Source organism: Rhinolophus ferrumequinum, chromosome 4, assembly GCF_004115265.2.
Source record: "Rhinolophus ferrumequinum isolate MPI-CBG mRhiFer1 chromosome 4, mRhiFer1_v1.p, whole genome shotgun sequence".
In the NCBI taxonomy this organism is placed as follows: Eukaryota; Metazoa; Chordata; class Mammalia; order Chiroptera; family Rhinolophidae; genus Rhinolophus; species Rhinolophus ferrumequinum.
Genome location: NC_046287.1, coordinates 93,809,392 through 93,830,926, shown reverse-complemented (window position 1 = coordinate 93,830,926; position 21,535 = coordinate 93,809,392). Strand labels below are relative to the sequence as shown.

The window sequence follows — 21,535 nt, the reverse complement described above, 5'->3', positions numbered from 1 at the left end:
ATATTCCTCATGGGTAAATGTTAAAATCTGATAGCCTTAAAAGCCCATTTCAGATAAAGAAGGCTTAAAAAGTATTCCTTCTATAAGTGCTTAGTGAAACTCATGTGGACTCTTTCTTTAAATTCTTTCTTCTATTTACATGTAGCCAATAACTCTGGTGTGAACAAACGGCAGATCACAGACCTTGTTGACCAGAGTATACAAATCAATGCACATTGTTTTGTGGTCACAGCCGATAACCGTTATATTCTTATCTGTGGATTCTGGGATAAGAGCTTCCGAGTTTATTCTACAGAAACAGGTAACCTTAACGGTGAAATACTTCTTCTCTTCAAAATGCCTATTGTTACACCTATGCTTAATATGAAATCATACTTAATGATGTAGGCATTTTTATCTTGAGTACCAAGATTCAAATTAAATGTTCACAATTGAAAGTAAAGAACAAATTCTGAACTTTAGCATGAGCGCTGAGCTCATAGGACAAAGGGGACTATTGTCCCCTTCCCTAATCAAATTTGGTAAAAGACCTTAAATCTCCCCATAGTTTGGCCCAAACTCTGAAGAAAGAAAAAAATCATTGTCTTTATCTTATAACTCCTTTTCTTAAAAGTCCCAAGTAACAGTATCATATCATTTTTCAGAAGCAATTCGAGAATGCCAATCTGTAGCTAGATTGGAATTACCTTATAAATTTGCGGGTCTAAAGAGTCAATTTTCACAAATCTAGTAAAATATAATTACTATTTAAAATAAAATAGCAAACGAATTAAACCTGCCATTTCTGTGTTTCAGGAAAATTAACTCAGATTGTATTTGGCCACTGGGATGTGGTGACATGCCTGGCCAGGTCTGAGTCATACATAGGTGGGGACTGCTATATTGTGTCCGGATCTCGAGACGCGACCCTGCTTCTCTGGTACTGGAGTGGACGGCATCATATCATAGGAGACAACCCTAATAGCAGTAAGTATTTGTCTAGAGTTGTTGGACTAGAAATTCATTTTAGTATATTTTTCCTTTTTTTATTTTCCTACTAGTTTTTCCTGGGGTTGGAGGATTTTAAAGTATGAAAGCTTAAGTGGCAAAGATTTCTGTTGGGACGTAGTTGTGTTCCAAGTGTTAAAGAGAGCAACTACGATAACCTTCAGCCTGGAGAAACTCCCACATCCCCTCACATGGACTCTCTGTGCAACTGCCCTTCCCCTGTCTCCAGTGTCCCCATCCTTCAGTGTCACCTAGTCCATTAAAACTCATATGATTTATCTCCGCTAAATATATTCTCTCCCTCCTCTGAATTTCCATGAGTTTTATTTGGGCTTCAGCGAGGGCCGTCACTGCTTTCTACCACATAGTAGAGTAAATATCTCCATTTATTCATTTAACAGTGATTAAGTATCACCTTCAACGTAGGCATTGAGGAGGCAAGAAAATGAATAAAATGATTTCTTTGCTTCGGATGATTCCTAAGTGTTTTTATTCAATAGTTCTCCCTAATATATTCTGTAGGAAGAAAAGAAATGGGACTCCAGAGTAAAATAATTTTACAAAATACCATATATACTCTTACTATGTAAGCTCTAACAGTCTTCCAGAAGTAAATCGTTGACATTTGTTTAGTCCACGGTTTCTGAAACGTGTTTTTCCATGGAAACTTTGTTCATGGAATAGAAGTTATTATTTCTTGGAGCTGTTGTTTTTTTGAGGAAGCTCTGAAGTGGATCACAAGTCTCTCCCCTTCCATCTTAAGTTTCTGGTTCCCGGCATAGTGGCACACATAAGAGGTTTTCAATACATATTGTTAAATGACTGCAGAACTAGATAAGATATTGCCTAGAAATGATTACTGTTTTTACTTACCAAGCTTTCAATAGGTCACATGCACACATTTCCTGTAAAATAGAGAGTGGTTTCTGTAAAACATTGATAATGGCAACTACCTAAACCTGGGCTATTCTAATTGTGATTCATACATTGGTCATAGCTTAAATGGTACTCCAAAAAAACTGAAACATGACTTGGGGGAATATTTAGGATAAAACAGGTAAGAATTTCCCAAGAATGCTGCGTATCTACCACTGAAATATTGTAAGAGTAGATGAGAAATGTACAAGCTGCCATGTTACAACTGCACAGCTGAAGGCCGCCTCCCCTGGTCCATTCCAGCCTGTGAGATAGCGGGGCATGGAAACCCAAATATGCACATACCTTCAAGTACCACCCACCCCAAGTCTTACGCATGTTGACAGAAATACTGCAAAACTAGGAAATGGCTTTCAATTGAAGGCCCTATCGTAGTACAGAAAAGAAGATAGATGGTAGATAGATAGATAGATAGATAGATAGATAGATAGATAGATAGATAGACAGATAAACAGACAGACAGTGGGAGATTGAACTATAGGACCAAACGTTGTGTGAGGTTTTATTCTTGTTGCCCATAGTTAGAGTTGAACAACAGTAGATGAAGAAACTAAAAGTGCACTATTAAGTAGTTCTCTTAGCATAGATACTGAATAAGAGAAAGTATGTGTATTATACATTTTAGCCTCTGTTCTAAGTTGTTCTAAGTTATTCTCAAGCTTGGTACATTATCATATTATTTTATCTAAATACATTTTCTCATAGTTCCAAATTTTCTTTATTTCCATAATAGTGTAGCATTCATTACACGGAATTAAGCAGCAGGTCTGTGTAGTATCTTCCATCCATAGTTATAAAAATTAGGCATTATTAGAAAAAAAAATTTTAAAACAGAATGCTGCTTTAAATCCAGTTAATTAACCTGTTTAAAATGAAGCTCAAAAATGATGGAAATGGTATTTCCAAAAAGAAGATTCATTTCTTAAAAACTACCATCTGGTAGCAGAGATAAGATATTTTATATAATGTACTGCTATGAGTAAAGAATTTTAAAGAACACTGTCAGTAAATTATAGTAATAATCTGCATTAGCTGTTTTATTTTACATTGTTTTCTAATGATCTTTTAAACCAAAAGATGGTTAACAATTAATCATACCTTTGGTCTGTCAGTTAGCAAGAAAAGTTAAATGTGGTAATATTTAAAGTGTTTAAAGTTCCTTACAACAGGAGCTATATAAATAGAAATGTTTATATCAATCCTTAAGAACAAAATTGTGAATGTTCTATTTGTTAAAATGCAGCATTTTATTGAAGCTTTAAATAAAGACAGGATTACCCTTAAGAAATTACAACAGAATATTATCAATACATAGTTTTCAGTATTACCTCCATATATAAGAATTTATTTTTTGATTAAAAACTGTTGTAATCGTTATGAACCTAAACCACTTTCATAAAACCCACCTTGTCAAGACTTTATTGGACATTTAATGTTGACATATGTTGTACGGCTTTATTTCATCTGTTATCCTTACTGTAAGGGGGAATGCTCTTCTAGAATAAACACGGAGAGCACAAAAGTGTTTGTCAAACAGCACACATGTACTGAATGCTACTGGTACTCTCTCAGCAGCAGGAGATGCTGTAGAGTCAAAGTCTAAGGTTCCGGAGTTTGCAGGGATCTGCATTATATGCATTATACTGATCACAAAACTGCCTTTCCTGCTTAGATGTACTGAGTACACTGAGTACTTACTACATGAATCATGAGTTGCTGTCGGTCATATTCGGTGTCGTAAGTACTGTGAGCACAACAAAATGCTTAGCCTTACCTCTTGGGTACAAATTGATGATTACGCAAAAACTGGTTTCGGTTTTTTGCCGTATGGATAATCACAGTAGTAAAAAACAATTAGTCGTATTTAGTATTTGACTCGAATGCCTGATCTGTTAAAACAGCCAACCTAGTAGCACACATATCCGTGATGAGAGAGACCATATATACTGGTCGTTCCCTTTTTGTAAAGGCAGGCAGTCACAGCACATCCTGAATTGACTGTCATATCTGAGATCAGTCATGGGTGTTGACACACATATAGTCCCTGCCATCAGAAGACTCACAATATGAAAGAAAAAGATGGGGTTTTTTTTTCCGTTCTGGTTTAATCTATCGTAGCTACCAATTCACAGATCAGAGAATCAGGCTGTATGCATTGTCTATCTCATACTATATTGCTGCTCGAGACCAAAAAGCTAGTTACGTCTAAATTCATATTAAAGTGTGTGACATAGTGCCCTTAGGTTTTGAGGGTTGTATATATTAACCGAGACTTAAAGGAAACAGTCCTAGCATGAAACAATATTCCAGTAGCTTTTAGGATTTAAGGATTGGTTTTGGTATGGACGCTGAATTGCTTTGTATGTCAGAGGCCAGAACGTATTTATACAGCACATCACAAAATGATAGGATTCATTTACTCACCTTACGTGTACATCACTCAAGATAAATTCAAGTGGCATTAAAATAATTATGCTTCTTTTGCAGTGTCGTTATTTTTGAACGGCTAGCTCTGTTAGTGGCACAGGAAAATAAAAAAACAAGGTTTGTGGATTTTTTTAGGTATGGAAAGGGTTTATGGTTTCATTGTGTCATATTGTTGTGACTCATTTAGACATCTCAGAAAAAAGGTCTTTTTCTAATTGTTTTATAGTTTCAATGAGTTTGTGAGCAAGACAATGAAAATTTATAAACAGATTATTACAAAGCGTTTTAGGCCATAAAAGAAAAAAGAAAAAGCTTTCTAGCATAGGTGACAGTTGAATTATAGTTGTTTTACTAATGTATTTTATAACACTATTATTTATTGTTACTCTTTCAAACTTGTGACTTTGAACATAGGAAATATTCTTGGAGATTTAAATAGGTCCCTGGCTAGATAACAGAATTGCAGACATGTGAGGGACAGATGCTTTCATCTGAAACAGACTTTTACACAAATTCTGAAACTAATTTGGAAGTGATAAAAATTAATTTGCGCACTTTAATTGGAAGCAGCCTACTGCAGGAAAGAAAGGGGCGCAGAGCAGGCAATCTGTGCTTAAAGCTGATTGAATTTTTTGTCAGGTAGGTATCTTGGACTTGGCCGCTTATCCTCCTGAGCCCCTCTTTGCAATATATTACAACCCATCTCTGACTGGTGTTCTTTAAAAGGATCAATGCTATTCCTGTTAAATCCCGAGAGCCCAGAATTTCATTGATCTTGGGACTTGACATTTCTCATTACGTGCTGTAGCTTCCGACAAGATAGTCACAAGAGCGGCAAGTCAACATTGTTGTCTCTTCAACAGACACTTAAAATACATTGGGACCACGGCTCAAAATCCATTCTTCTTTTCAAGTGCGTGGTTTTACTGTTTATACCAGGTACGAGGTGCTTCACAGGGAGCTAGTTGATATGTGCAAAGGCAATTTTTTGAAACCATAGCAATAGGAAACTTTGAAAGAGAATTCACTGTTCATCTTTTCAAATCAAAACTACAAATATTCACTGAGTAATATGGATCTAAGACATGGTTATTGTGCTTTCTCTATTTCACATTTTAAAAACAAGTCTTTTAACTACGCATAAACATTATGCAAACTCTGAAATGAGAACCGCATTGAAAAGGCGGCTCCAGCTGTGCACACATCCCTTCTGGGCCCCATTGTGTGCGCTTCAGCTCTGGACACTGACCCTCCTGCCAGCCTGTCACAAAACAGCGGCCAAATCACATCCCTCTTTGTTTGCATCCAGCCTTCTCTTCAAATAACTATCTTGGTGCCCAGTTCCACAGCCACCACTAACCAAGGGACAAAGAATAGCCCAGAGATAGTTTGAATGCGTGTATACATATTAGGTGATGAATTTGTCTCACTTCTTAGAACAAGGACTCTTGTCTAAGGTTTAGTAAATGTGGAACCATCTTTTCATTATCATAGGAAGCCTAGTTTCATATATAAAAATCCTTTCCCCATTGGACCTTCTGAGGGCCAAGTGGTGTCTGCAGTGTAACATCTCTAGCTCAGGGCCAGCTCTAATAGACCTCTCCGCCCTCCCGTCCACTCAGCCTCACATTAGGAGACTTTATAGTGTTCCTGACGAAGAAAGGGGCTGCTTGCACTGGGTCTCTACCTTTCCTTTCCCTTTAGGGAGCTAAGGCTGCAAAAGTCTTTGGCCTGGGTCAGGAACATTATAATTAAATAGAAGAGCTACTAACCTGTTCTCAGGATCAGAGAGCTTCAGGTCACAGACCTGGAGTAGCGGCGGGAGGGGCGTCTCTGGGCATTATGCAGAACCCAGCTTCCTTGGGACAGGTGGGGGATTATGCCATTGATTGTTTGTGGAAGGTGATGGTAGGAGAGTGATGTGCAGAGCCCAAGATCCAGGTTCAGGACCTAGGGAAGAGCTTTGCCCTGCAACAGTGGTGCTCAGAGGAAAAGTGGTCTGTGTCATCACTGGAGAATGCATGCATGAATGAATGAATGAATGAATGAATAGGTTTATATCTACCTTCTACTTTTCATTGAGCACTCTATGAGTATGTAATAAAATGGGATGTTTTCCAACCCATGGAGTGTTTTTTGTGGGTTACCTTGTGACCTGTGGAAAGTGTCAGCCTCGGCATCTCGGGTAGTTGGGCTAGACCTCTGCTGTAGCCCAGGTCGTGGCCGAGGACATAATATCTTGATAAGAACGCCTCACCGACTCAGTTCTTTGGAGCCATCCCAGCAAATACCTAACATAATTTTTAAAGTAAATCTTGAAATCAGAGTAGTGATGAAACTGCTGTACCCTTTTATTAAATCCCTTATTCCTGGATTTAAGTCCAAAATGCATCCTGTTTAATGTGGGAATAACATGAATGGCATACCTTCTGCAATACTTCTGCAATGACTCAACAAAGGTCACAGATAAAATCTGAATGTCGTATATCGTGAGGAGGTTTGTCTTCTGACTCCAGCAGAACTGCATCGAGGATCACAGATCTTAGGAACTCTGCTGCTTTTGCTTACCTCTAATTCAGAAGGGCCAACGCTTCTCCTGCATATTAGTAGTCCCACAAATGAGGTTTAAAAAAATAAGAACCACGAGTACTCTTTACTTTGATCATTTCTCTAAAAGCCATCCACTACCTCATTGAAAACTCTCTCCTTGTCAGTTCTGTGTGAATGGCAGCAACTAAATGCTTTTGTACTTTCTTCATCATCCATTTTGAAAATATTGAAATGACGTTTGATAAAAATGAGATGGAATCTGGTTATGATACAAGCCTTTTATATGTGGCGTTTCCAAGTGCTTGCCCATAAGGAATCTCGAGATTGGCCATGTTTGTTCTTTATCGTTCACAGTAATTCCATCACACAGAGAGCTCTTCTGTGGAGGAAATGACTGGGGAATGAGGCCGATGGCACCATGGTCCTTGGAGGGGAGGTCTCACCTGCCCCAGCCCCTGCACTTTAACCCTCAGCTACATCCATCAATGGTGATGTGACAGTGACAGAATATTCCCAGGATTTTGAGTGATTGCTGTGGTGTGTGACATCTGTCCCTGGCAATGAAATGAAATGTAGGAAATATGCTTTTCCCCTGCTGCAGTTTTCCCAACTCCAAACCCCTTGACTAATATTTTATTTACTTTTCTCTAATTTAAAGACGGAAACAAGGCTTCCAGGGGCCCTAAACAATATCCCCTAATAGTTAGTTTCCACTGTTTATTCAAATGATCTAAGGAAATTGTAATGAAAAAGAAAACATTTTAAACTTTCTAAATCAGATGCCTTTGAAAAATTTATTTCCTAATAGAAAAATGATAATATACATAAGGAGTATTTTTAAGATTTTATACGTTTTTTTCCAATTCCCTGCAATAGAACTAGGTTGTTTTTACTTGTTCTGCAGCATATAACTAAAGGTTTGGGAAACTATTTTACTGTATATAAATTTTATTAAGCATATAAATTCAAGGTTTTTCAATTCACCAGTCTCTCCAAGATAAAATTAATCACTCAGAAAAATTAAGGCTACTGTTACCCATAAAATCTTACCAATACTTAAACCTTATTTTACCAGGGAACTCAGGGCACCTTTGAAGCATAATTTTATAAATTATATAAATATGTTTCGGACAAATCCAGGACTGCTGACAAATACAAGTGATACTCTGCCAATATTTAAGCACATTCTAACACTACACATAAATTTAGAAAAGATGACCAACTAACATGGGCAACTGACCCCCCACACACACACACACACACACACTCCATTTAAGTAAGAGTTGCCTCAAAAGCAAAATAGAAGCTGGTGAATCTGAGAAAACTCACAGAAAAGTGTGAACGATTTCTGGGGAGACAGAAGATGGGTGGGTGTGAAGGAGGAGATGTTGGCAGACCAGAACAGAAGAGTGTTGAGCGTCTTGCTGGAGGGCAGGCACAATTCTCTCTGAAGCAAGACAGTGGGGAACAACCCCATCTAGGATCTGAGTTCACAGAGAAAACCAGGCCAGCATGCAAGGAACTCAAGCACTGTAAGAAACAAAAAAAGTCACAAAATTAACAGCCAGGTGAAGCAAAATGAGCAGAAGAAAAAAATACAGAACTCTTTTTTAGAAGGCAGACTATTCTCTAAGTCTAAAATGTAAGAAAGGGGCACTAAAGTTATTGGTAATGTTATATAGTTGTTAAGCTAAGGGGTGAGTACAAGATAACTCATTTTATTCTCAAACTTATACATAAGTTATAAATATTTAATAGGCAATTAAATTTTTAGAATTATTTAATTCTAAAAACAGGAAAATCAGATAGCTGTGTAAAAGCTGCCAACTTGAACAGAATTTGTGAACTTGGAGAAAAAAAGTAATTGGTCTACAATAATATTTCTCAAACTTGACTAATACACTGATCCCTTTGAAAGAGAACAAAACAAACTTCTGACTCTGGGGAATGTGTTCTTGGACCCTGTGAACCCTAGGTTAAGAAACACTGACTTCGTTCATTACCTCACTTTAATTTTTAAAGCATATTTCAATTTTAAATTGCCACAGCATAGCTTTTGAGAGTAAAGAGACATTTGATGTTTAAAACGGGTTAAAAAATTTTTAGAGTATTATCAAAGTACATATTTGAAATTTAAAATATTTTAGAGAACTTTTCACCCCCCAGAAAATATCCACAGATCCCAGGGTACATAGACCCTCGTTTGAGAAATACCAAGAATTCTGGAAGAATTGCAGTTACAAGATCAAGTTGCAACATGCCTTTTCAGGGAGAAAAAGTAATGATCAAGGATACTGAGAAATTAAAATTAAATAATGATATTTATATATGTGCACAAAGACATATTTATATATAATACTTAATCTTTGCTAAGATGATAAAGTAGAATCGACGAAACAATACATCTAGGATAAACCAATGTCGTACAATATCAGTCAGCAAGAACTGTTTAAAATTTAAAAGAGGAAGAGAAATAGACAATATAGGACATTAATAAGTGTGATGTTGTTAATGGAAAATGGAAATAGTGTGGTATTACAAGGCATTGATATTTGCTGAATCTGACTGAGTGGTCCAGATCCAAACTGTATTGTGCATTTATCATGCCCTTCTTTCCGATAGCACTGCTTTGAGGGAGTTTTGCTTCAGTGACTCTCTCAGGTCCTCACATACTGCCCAGTGTGACCACCACGGGCTTCCTTTTCCCATACCAAAGGAACCATCAGAACCGACCCAGGTTGACACCATACCCCATTCACCTTCCAGAGCTCCTCTCTGGCTTTCTGTTGTTTCCATTTCCTCCACCTCTTTGCACCCCAAGACTGTAGAGACCCCTCACTTCCATCCCAAACAGGCTTCTCCAGTTTTCCCAATAAGACAATGTTGGGCATGATGCCCTCTCAGCTTTCTGATCCTTCTTACACTGTCTTCATGCAGTCCATTCACCAAAATTCTGTTTTTTTCCCTTCATGCATATGTGGGTTTTTTGGTCCCTGCTATACTCTGTGCACATACATTTTTTCTTCACACTTGTCATTACTGAGTGCCTCCAGTCGCAAGCCTGTGCAAAGCCATGGTTGTTTGATGTGTTCGCAACAGTTCCAGGTTACGCCTTATACCACTTTATACTCCCAACTCCTAGCCCACTTGGAAGAATGCCTGTCACTTAGAAGGCGTTCACTCAGTGTTTGTGAAAGCACTTAGCAGTGAGAATGCTTATGGCATATAGTTCAGATGGACATTTTGGCTAGGTTTGACTTTATTAAGTCAAGTGGAAAATTAACATGACTGTCTCTTCTTTCCTTCACTATATTCCTCCCTCCTCAAAATCAGAGCTCCTCAGCCTGTTTTGAGGGAGATTTGGGGCAACATTTTAAAATGTGTACGAGCATCTGGTAAACTCTGTGCATACCTCCTTCTCATGACCACCTCAAAATTACAACTAAACTGAAGTACAACCATCATTGAGAATTGTCTGAAGTCTAGCTCAACAGAAGTCCTACAACTAAGGACACAAAGAAGAAGCCACCAGGAGACTTTTGATTGGAGCATTAAATCCAGGAGGGGCACTAACACGGAATAAGCTGGTCCCTCACCCACGTGATGCAATTAAAAATCAGGAGGAATATCTTGGCTGTGGAGGTCCCCCCTGAGGAATGAGGAGTCCCAGCCCCACAATGTTGGGACTGTCCCAGCCCTGGGAAGAGAAGCTCCCTCTCCCAATTTTTGGCTATGAAAACCAGCAGAGATTGTCGCTGAGTGAGACAAGGAGAGCTGGAGTCTCGGGCATTCCTTTAAAGGGCCTGTGCATGCTGATTAGCTGATGGCCTCACTTGCTCTGAGCTCCAGTGGTGGGGTGGCATCTCAAAAGAAGCCAGGGACATACAGGGAGGAACTGAGTTGTCTGGGTACAGGGCAAGGTCTGGAGGGGCTGGCAGAAGCCATTGTTTCTTTGTTTCCACCATCCAGCCTGCGCATATGGGTGGCACCATATCTGAGTCTCCATTAACCTAGTTAACACTGGTTGCCCTGCCCTGGTGATTCCCTGAGACTCTGCTCCACCCAACGCCAGCACACTCAAGCCACTTCCAATGGCTTTTCCATACAAAGAGCCTGTCTTGGCTCATGTTGCAGTCTTTCTTAAAATATCCTGAAGGTTCACAAACCCCAAACAAACAGCATCTGGCCTCAGCGTGCCCCGTACCTCTTGCTAAGCAGCCCCAAGCTTGGCATTAGCAGCAGCCAGCCTTGGTTCAAGGTTTGGCCTCTCCCGAGCACCTCAAAGCCCAGTGCAGGTGGAAGACCTCTGCAGATGACATTTTGGCTCATGCCAGGTTGCTGTGGGCAGGGCACAGGCAGTGGCTGACTGTGGCCTACAATAGAGCCCCTCCCAAGAGGCCCTAGTACTAACACACCTTGTGACCAGCTTCAGACCATAACAGTGCACCCCTCAACAGCCTCCACAAACGACACATGCAAAGGGCAGACTGAGCAGAAACCAGAGTCCTACTAAAGTGACTCCTGCTCTATAGAGTCACCTCTGCACAACAGCTCCTCAACTGTAGTCACGGCCAGTCCTCACAACCAATCAGCCTGAGAGTCAACCTCTCCCACTGACATGCAAACAGCAGCCAAGGCTCAACTACAATGAGAGAGCACTGACAATCCACACAAGGAACACCTGGAGCACCTGACTCAGGTGACCAGGGAGATTGCATCACTGGGCCCCACAGCCACCTGCTACAAAAGGCCACTCTACCAAGACTGGAAGACATAGCAGCTATACCTAATACACAAAAACAAACACAGCAAAGCAGCCAAAATGGGGAGACAAAGAAACATCCCAAATAAAAGAACAGAACAAAGCTCCAGAAAAAGAACTAAACAAAATGGAAACAAGCAATCTACCAAATGCAGAGTTGAAAACACTGGTTATAAGGATGCTCAGTGAACTCAGTGAGAACTTCAACAAAGAGACAGGAAACATAAAAATGGAACTAGAAAACATAAACAAGAACTAATCAGAGGTAAAGCATACAATAACGGAAATGAAGAATACATTAGAGGGAATCAACAGTAGATTAGAGAAAAGCAGAGGATCGAATTAGCAATTTGGAGGATAAAGTAACAGAAAACATTCAATCAGAACAGCAAAAAGAAAAAAAGAATCCAAAAAAAAATTGAGGACAGTTTATGGGACCTATGGGACAACATCAAGCATACCAACATTTGCATCATAGCAGAACTAGAAGAAGAGAGAGCGCAAGGAATTGAATACCTATTTGAAGAAATAACGATGGAAAACTACCCTAACCTGCTGAAGGAAATATAGACATACAAGCCGAGTCCCAAACAAGATGAACCCAAAGAGGCCCACACTAAAACATCATAATTAAAATTCCAAAGCTTAAAGACAAAGAGAGAATCTTAAAAGCAGAAAGAGAAAAGCAGTTAGTTGCCTACAGGGGAACTCCCACAGACTGTCAACTGATTTTTCAACAGAAACTTTACAGGCCAGAAGGGATTGGCATGAAATATTCAAAATGATAAAAAGCAAGGACCTACAACCAAGATTAGTCTACCCAGCAAAGCTATCATTTAGAATCGAAAGACAGATAAAGAGCTTCCCAGACAAGAAAAAGCTAAAGGTGTTCATCACCACCAAACCAGTATTATGAGGAATGTTAGAGGGACTTCTTTAAGACAGAAAATAATATGATAAAAAATATGAATAATAAAATGTCAATAACTATATATTTATCCACAATTACTTTCAATGCAAATAGATTAAATGCTCCAATCAACAGACATAGGGAGGCTGAATATATAAGAAAACAAGACCCTTACATATTCTGCCTACAAGAGATTCACTTCAGCTCAAAAGATATACACAGACTGGAAGTAAAGGAATGGAAAAAGATATTTCATGAAAATAGAAATGGAAACAAAACAAAACAAAACAAAACAAAAAAACAGCTGAGGTAACAATACTTATACCAGACCTAATAGACTTTAAAACAAAGGCTGTAACAAAGAAGGACAAAGGACCCAGGAATCCCACGTCTGGGTATTTATCTGAAGAGACCCAAAATGCTTCTTTGAAGGGACCTATGCTTCCATATGTTCATTGCAGCATTATTTACAATAGCCAAGATATGGAGGCAGCCTGGGTGTCCCTGAATGGGTGAATGGATAAAGAAGTGGTAGTGCATATATACAATGGAGTATTACTCAGCTCTAAAAAAAGAATGAAATCTTGCCATCTGCAACAATATGGATGAACCTAGAGGTAACTGTGCTGAGTGGAGAAGGTAATTTCATTTATATGTGGAATCTAAACAAAATAAATGAACAAGCAAAACAGAAACAAACTAAAAAATACAGAGAATATTTTGATGGCTGCCAGATGGGAAGGGGGTTAGGTGTTGGGTGGAAAATTACAAAATAGTCATGGGATGTAGGGTATAGCATAAGGAATATAGTCAATAATGTTGTAATAACTGTGGTGTCAGATGAGTACCTGATTTATCGGGGTGAGCACTTCGTATGTTATATAAATGTCAATCAGTATGTTGTACACCTGAAACTAATACATTGTATGTTAACTGTAATTGAAAAATAAAAAATTGTTTCAATAAATAAATAAATGAAAATAAAAAATAAAATGGGATGAGCATGATTTTTAAAATTAGATAGCTCTGGGTTTAATCCAAATACTTGCTAGCTGTATCAACTTGTGCAAGTTATAACCTTGCAAAGCTTTGGGTTTCTAGGCTATAAAATAGAGATAATAACAGTACTTATTTCATATGACTGTTGCCATATTTAAATGAGATAAGTAAGACACGTAAATGCCTTGGCAGGCTAGATGTCTGTTTCATAACAATAACCAGGAAAAAAAAAGAGTAGTTATCGCCACTGTCATAATGTAAACATGTCACATTTGTTAACGTGTCCAGTCATCTAAACAACCTGTGTAGTAAGTATTTTGCAGATGAGGAAATATCAGAAAGGGTAAGTAGCTGGCTCATGGTCACACAGCTAGTAAATGCCCTGAACAAACACTCATGATTGTTATTGTAAACGTTTGATTTAATGGTGTAGCTCTTCATTTCTGCCATTGGCCTGTAAGGACTCACTGCTGTTGTTTCCTTGCAGGTGACTATCCTGCACCAAGAGCTGTCCTCACGGGACATGACCATGAAGTCGTCTGTGTTTCTGTCTGCGCAGAACTTGGACTTGTTATCAGTGGTGCTAAAGGTCAGAAGGCATTTCTTTCATTTCAGGTCGTTTAAAATTGTACCCATTTCCTCAGGTTAACCATGATTTATGATTTCCTTCCTTTAGGGGGCTCTCTATAGATAAATGTAACCCCTAGGTTCTTTGCAGCTGTTTAGTTTTATTACCAATAATTACCATGATTAATATATATAAATTTTTATGTATTATTGTGTGGCCACCAGCATTCTAGCCAGAACATTGGTAAATTAAATTGCACGTCTCATATGATGCAGCCATTAAAACTAACATATAAAAGACAAAGGGGGAAAAAAGACAAGGGAAAGATTTACACAATACAGTGGGGGCCGTGGACAACCTTGCTCATGAGACAAAGCTTTGGATTCACCTCCCTCCACAAGTAGTTCTTTTCTTCATAACGTTGGGGACTGTGTAGAATTGGTGGGAAAGGAAACATAATTACTTGGGAGGTTTTTTGTTTTGTTTTGTTTTTTATTTATTTTTAATTTATTTGATTTTTGTTTTTGTTCTTTACTGTTTGTGGCAGACGTGTTTCAAGAAACATCAGGAAACTTGGGTTCTAATTCTGGCTCAAATACCAATTCTTCATGGGAAGGCTCAGGGGCAGGAAGGAGCCTAACCGTAGGAGAAACTGAAGGAAAACCAAATGGGCTGAGGCTAGTGAGGATGGATGGCAACAGAGTTTAAAAGAGAAGGCTGAAGAGGTGGGAGGGGCCAGTGGCACAAGGATTTGTGTTTTTATTTTATTCTAAGTATAGTGGAAAACAAACCATTGAGGTTGTCTAAGCAAGGTGATGAGATGATCAGGTTTGTTTTTTAGGAGCTTATTCTGTCTGCTTTTTGGAGAATGGATATAATATTTGAAGGAAGGGATAGCGTTTTCTACATTTTTGTTATCTAAGAGTAAATAACCCAGAACCCAGAGATGGACACATAGGATATTCTCAATAAATGTCTTTTTAATTCAAAAAACTAGTAACAATATGTGTAATGTTATTCTAACCTGTAAAGTAAAAAAAAAAGAAAAGAAAAGACACAGTAGGCATAGGGGAAAAACATTGATTTTTCTATAAGTAATGAATGACATTAGAGGTGATTGATATTTTTTTCTCTAATTTTCTGTAATGCACATCTATTACTTTAGTCAGTGATCAGGAATAAATTTAAGTATAGATTTATAATGTCACTTTGTAAAATAAGTGTCTACTTAAATCAATTGATTGAAAAGTAGAAATGTAATTTATCTAAAGATTTTGTGAGATTTTTGTGGGGGAAGGGACAGGTCATATCAAACTATATTAACCAATTATTTTTATGAACTTGACTAGTAAGTTTTTTTATCTTACACGATATCAACCCGGGGAAAAAAACAATTGGAGCAAATAAATCACTCCCCATACTACTTTTGTACTCCTGCCTCACCATTTATTCAAAGACAAAAAGTGTTTTTATAATCTGAATTAGTAGATTATTTTTTTTTAATTTTACCTTTTACATTTTACACAGAGACTATAGAAAAAATAGAACTTACAGTTTAATAGTAATGTGTTTATGTGGTACAATGTTAAAATTTTGACAATATTAAACAAAATTAGCAATTGCTTTAATGATTCTCCTAAACTTTCAAGAAAAATTTCTAAAAACACATTAAGAAAAAACTTCTGGGGCATACAGTATTTGAGTCTCACATAACCTATGAACTATATCTTTTTTATTTTTTTATGAATATCATCTCTTGAAGGAAAAGACCAAGTCTTTATCTAGATAAAAAATTTTGAAATCTATGTGTGTGTTACTTAACGGTTCTCTGTATTTGTTCCATTTACATATAATATCAGTGCTTGGCTCTTGCCAGCATACTTCTGTTTTTTTCCTACCTCCTTTCAATAAATCTGAGTGTATACCCATGTCCAGTTTACATATTTGTGAGAGCGAATGTGTGACTTGTCCTCACCAGTGACTGGCCCTTGATCCCCTCTGTTCTGCAGAGGGCCCCTGCCTAGTCCATACAATCACTGGAGATTTGCTGAGAGCCCTCGAAGGACCCGAAAACTGTTTGTTCCCGCGCTTGATTTCTGTCTCCAGTGAAGGCCACTGTATCATATACTACGAACGGGGGCGATTCAGCAATTTCAGCATTAATGGGAAGCTTTTGGCTCAAATGGAGATCAATGATTCAACACGGGTGAGTCTGCGTGTTCAGGGCCACATGGAGACTGAAGCCAACACATTAAAGATTGACTATTTTAAATTAAATGCTTCATATCAGAATTTCTCTGGTAGCCAATAATGAGTGCTGGTTTTAAAGGCATATAAATTCATTAGATGGCTTATTTGAACAAACCCAAAGTTCATTTAATCCGAAGTAATTAACTTAGTGAATTACACTTTGCAGATAATAGCTATCGTTTGATTAGACGTAGACCCTTAAGGAGATTTTCCTTCAAGGCCCTTTTTCCACAAACAGTTGTTTCAGCGCTGCAGCCCCAACATTCAAAGTGAGTTTATTGTAAACGACTGTTCTCTTCAGAACCCTAGGCCAACATTACATGCACCAAATTGCCCTTCACTCACCAATGAATTGTAATTGCTGGTTTATCATTATTAAAAAATGTATTGAAATATGCTTCTGCCATTTGTTCTAAAAGTCTTGACATTGTTCATATTCAGGATTTAACAAAACACCATGTTACTTGATTCTCAAGTTCTTCCTGGATTAGATTGATGATATTCTCTTTGGGACTTCTGTTATTTTGTAACCTAAATTGGTTTTAATAAGATCCTTTGTTTATGTAAGAACGTTGATGAATTCCATATTGGAAATGCCATGGATTGGACTTTAGAAAACTTGGACAAATGACTAAAAGTAGATAATTATGAGGTAACCGTAGTGAGTGCTTTTCAGTAGTGACATTGACCGTTTGGGACACTGAGAGAAATGGTTGCTTTTCTCCCTTTTCCGAAGGCCATTCTCCTGAGCAGCGACGGCCAGAACCTGGTGACCGGAGGGGACAATGGTGTGGTGGAGGTCTGGCAGGCCTGTGACTTTAAGCAGCTGTACATTTACCCCGGATGTGACGCCGGCATTAGAGCTATGGACTTGTCCCATGACCAGAGGTGAGTCACAGCAAGGACCAAGGAGGAGTGTCATCACGGGAGCTGTCATGGAAAGTGCTTCCCGTTCTGCCAAGGGTGTAATATACTGTGAATAAGATCCCGGCAGCCAGGTGGAGGAAAGACTAGTCTAGAAAAGAGTCAGGAGAGTAAGTACTGTAAGAAAGGGTTCCGGTAAGAAGAAAACAGAGGAAGGCAATGAGAAGAAAAAAGAAAAAAATAGGAAGAAATGGGTCAGGAAGAACAGGCACATCCAGACACTGCCCAAAACAGAGAATTATCTTCCCAACTTCTCAGTTCTCAGATCCTCATCTAGTTTCAGACAGGCCTCCCTGGCCTACACTGTGTGAAGGAGACATATTTTTCAGCAGAGGTGAGCCTCAGCTTGAGGCATACTTCCAACTAACCAATGCACTGTGCAGACTACAGCTGGCCTCAGTTTTAAAAGATACAAGGCACTCACTCTTTACTTGAAACAATCCCCACTCCCATGTTCCTATTCACATATGTCTCATTTATGTTATTTATTGTATTTTCTCTGTTTCCCTGAGACACTATAACCTTTTCTTGGGGAGAACTGATACCGGTATTAATTAATTAATATGATTTTCCATTGTTCCTCAGTTTGCAACAGATTTTGCCATTTCCTAAAATTCACCTTTAGGTTTATTACAAAGGAAAAAAATATTTGGAATGTAAAGTCTAAAATTTCTAAATTTAAAAATAAATTAAAACTATAATATTAACATGATATGCAACTTCTTATTTTTTGCTGTACATTTAACAGGAATAAGAAAAGCTTATTAACCAACTTTTTTCAACTATGTGTGTTATTCTTTATAAGAATATTGGTCTTGAAATATTATAAATATAAAGGCTTGTATAATAAATTTAACAAACCATCTTTATACCAAAATGGTACTGAAGTCATCAAGAAAAACAGTATAATTAAATTTAGTTTTGGGAAAGGGATGTGTCATCTGCAGCTCAGCCTGTTTTTAAAGAAAATTTAAGCAGATTATTAGAAAATTAAGCAGATTATTAGTATGTTCCAGAATGCTATAGTCTGCATTCATGAATAAGTGGTTTACTGGATAATTATTTGTATATACAGGGTTTTTTTTTAAAGGATTTGGAATAATTTGGGATCTTAAGTAGTTCAACTATTCTCCCTGATATTCTTATCCATTCATCGTGTATTCACAAACATTTGCTATCACCACTGTAGATTAAGCTCTATGTAAAGTACTAATGATACATAACAAGGGTACTGAACCTAAAGAGTTCAAATAGCCACAATAATTGTGTATGGAGGAAAAAGGGACAGAATGACAGAACTGACTCTTCTGAGGGGTGGGGGGCGGGCAGGGAAGGCTTTCACTAGGTGTGGGGAGGAGAGCAGATCTGGGGACACACGTAAAGTCACAGTCGTGTCAGGGGTCTCCGGAGAGGAATACGGAAAGATACTATTCAAGTTTCCATTTCCTTATAAAACACAAAAATAATCTCATGTTTTATAATGCCCTGATACGCTGGAACAGTAGCACATGTACATACGTTATAAATTGATAGGTAAACATACATTGAGGGTGCCGGCTCCGAAGTGCTTATCTCATAAGGTGTCCCATCAAAAGTTAAGCAAAATTCAGCCTGGCAGTTCAGGTAGGTGCGCGATTGATCCAGCTTCTCTCTCGGGAAAACCAAGACCCCATTTTAATCCTATTTCAGTGAACACAAAACACAAAGACTTTGGTGAACTTTGAGATCATGATATTGTCTAGTGTAAGATTAGCAGGCACATCAGGGATTTGTGTCACTCTTAACTCTGTCTCTGCTCTTCTAGGACGCTGATCACTGGCATGGCTTCGGGTAGCATTGTAGCTTTTAATATAGATTTTAATCGGTGGCATTATGAGCATCAGAATAGATACTGAAGACAAATGAAGAACCAAAAGCCAAGTTAAAGCTGAGAGCACAAGTGCTGCATGGAAAGGCAATATCTCTGGTGGGAAAAACTCGTCTCCATCGACCTCCGTGTGTACATTCCATCACACCCAGCAATAGCTGTACATTGTAGCCAGCAGCCATTTTACTTTGTGTGTTTTTTCACGACTGAACACCAGCTGCTTCCTTAAGCAAGCTTACATCATGTAAATTATATGAATTAGATGTTTTGGTAATTATTTCCTATATTGTTGTTCATTGAGAAAAGGTAGTAGGATGCGTCACAAGAGACTTTTGACAATTCTGAGGAACCTTGTGTCCAGTTGTTACAAAGTTGAAGCTTTGAACCTAACCTGCATCCCATTTCCAGCCTCTTTTCAAGCTGAGAAAAAGAAAAAAAAAAAGAAAAAAAAACACGTTTGATACTTTGTACATCAGATGCATCTTATTTAAAGGGATACTTTTGTAAAAGTAAAACCTTGTATAAAGAACAAAACGTTTCTTAATTTTATTGTGAAGTTACAACTTGCATGTTCTTTAATCCTGATGTCTTGATGGAACAGGTGCATTCACACTATGAAACAGAAGGATCTGTCCAAGGACATAGCTTGTACGAAAGGGTTGAATCGGTAATTTTTGACATTTTCACCAAAATATGGTTTGCACTTTTTAATCTAAATTCATCCCTCCTAAGTGAAATTTGCTCATGAAGCATTTGGATACTAAGCCATTATTTGCCATTTTTGGTACTTATACAAAGAAAATTCAGCCCTACCCTTCATAATTTGAAGACACAGCAGAAAGGGGGCTTAGGGATGAGGTCCTGGTTTTTATTGTATAATTAGGAGTCCCGATCATTAGTTTTATAGGATTGACTTCCCAACTCCTGGACATTTCCTCCAGAGTCATCTGCTGGCTTAGTGTGTGTACATTAGGGGAAGAGAGTCTGATGGGCTTTTTTGTTTGTTTTGTTTTTGTTTTGTTTTTCTCTTTGGTTCTTGAATAGCTTAGTTTCTTTAATAACAAGTCGGACTTTATTATAACAATAACTGAAGTTATTCTTTTAGGTTCTTGTGAAATTCTCACCTAAAGCCACATTCTTAGCCTAAGGCACTTCATCTTTTATGATATAAAATGATGGCTATCAGATGATTTTCCATACATTGTACTGATCACGTTATACACCCAGGGGTATATACACTTTGTTTCTTCTTTGTATATTTGGTGACTGTATCGTCATAGGTGTACATATTGTGTCGGTAGGGCTTATGAGGCATGTTACAGGAATGTAATTTTCTCAGAATTTACACTCACTTGCAGTCATTTATTTAAAAAGATAAAACAAGATAATGGGTTCTTTGTATTGGCACTTTGCACCAGAAACATATCATTATTTATTGATGTGATTACTTATTTGTTATTCACCTTGTACTAGTAAGTTTTAGTACTGAATTCCTTCTTCATTGTTGTTTGTATTTATGAGATTCTGAAATTCTGGGGAATCAGCGTAATGATTAAGTTATTCATCACCAGGCTGTAAGCAATATCTTGAGTTTGTAGCTTAGAATCAGGAGGACACTGAACATCTGGAAGACAAGTTCATTTCATCTTGAGATCATGGTGAAATATTTTGGATATATAAATTCCTTAAGCTATTGTAACCATGTTTTATTGCAAAGATGTAAAATATGCCAGATGTGTGTGAGTTGGAAATCAAAAAAAGAAAAATAAAATATGCAAAGAATTCACTGATTGTTTTACATCTCATTGGACACTTCACTTACAGGCATTCATTATGTTATCATACAAGTTAAAGAAATGAACGTCACCCCATAGGAAGGTCTACAGCATCTAAAACATGAAATTGTGTCCTAATGAGGGTCTGTCGTTTGCTGAAACAAGCTACTCTACTTGGCCACCTGGCAAGGATTTGTGGTAATACTGACCAGAGGGAAGCCGCCCTTGTTTCTTCTACATAATCCACTTTGGGCGTTATTTTTAGTATGTTTAGAAAGGAACTAAATGCAGGTGATGGTGAAAGGTATAGTTGCTCATTACATGAATGTTTATCAACCAATGCTGTTTTCATTGAACCACACAGTCTAGAATTTCTCTTCCACCAGACACGACACAGGCGGGACCTGAGACCAGGAGGAGCAGGGCAGCTGCAGACCAAAGCAGGGTGGGCTGCAGCAGCAGGGTTAGGTGTCTTCCGTTATTCAAATCTGTGTGGGCCATGGAGCAAAACCCAGACAGGCCCAGGGAGGGACAGAACTGCAAGTTAGCCACCATCTGCATTCTCAGGACAAAATGACAG

At 38.1% G+C, this 21,535-nt stretch overlaps 1 protein-coding gene across 1 annotated transcript in view; it reads left to right on the top strand.

Moving 5' to 3' along the window:
- The window catches only part of NBEA (neurobeachin), a 658,659-nt gene extending 637,705 nt beyond the window's left edge, over window positions 1-20,954 (top strand). The window contains 6 exon segments of the mRNA XM_033103847.1: window positions 146-301; window positions 796-966; window positions 14,059-14,160; window positions 16,149-16,345; window positions 17,126-17,277; window positions 19,118-20,954. Of these exon segments, the coding sequence (XP_032959738.1) occupies window positions 146-301; window positions 796-966; window positions 14,059-14,160; window positions 16,149-16,345; window positions 17,126-17,277; window positions 19,118-19,208 (869 nt within the window). The 3' untranslated portion in view covers window positions 19,209-20,954.
- The last annotated feature ends 581 nt before the right edge of the window (window positions 20,955-21,535 follow it).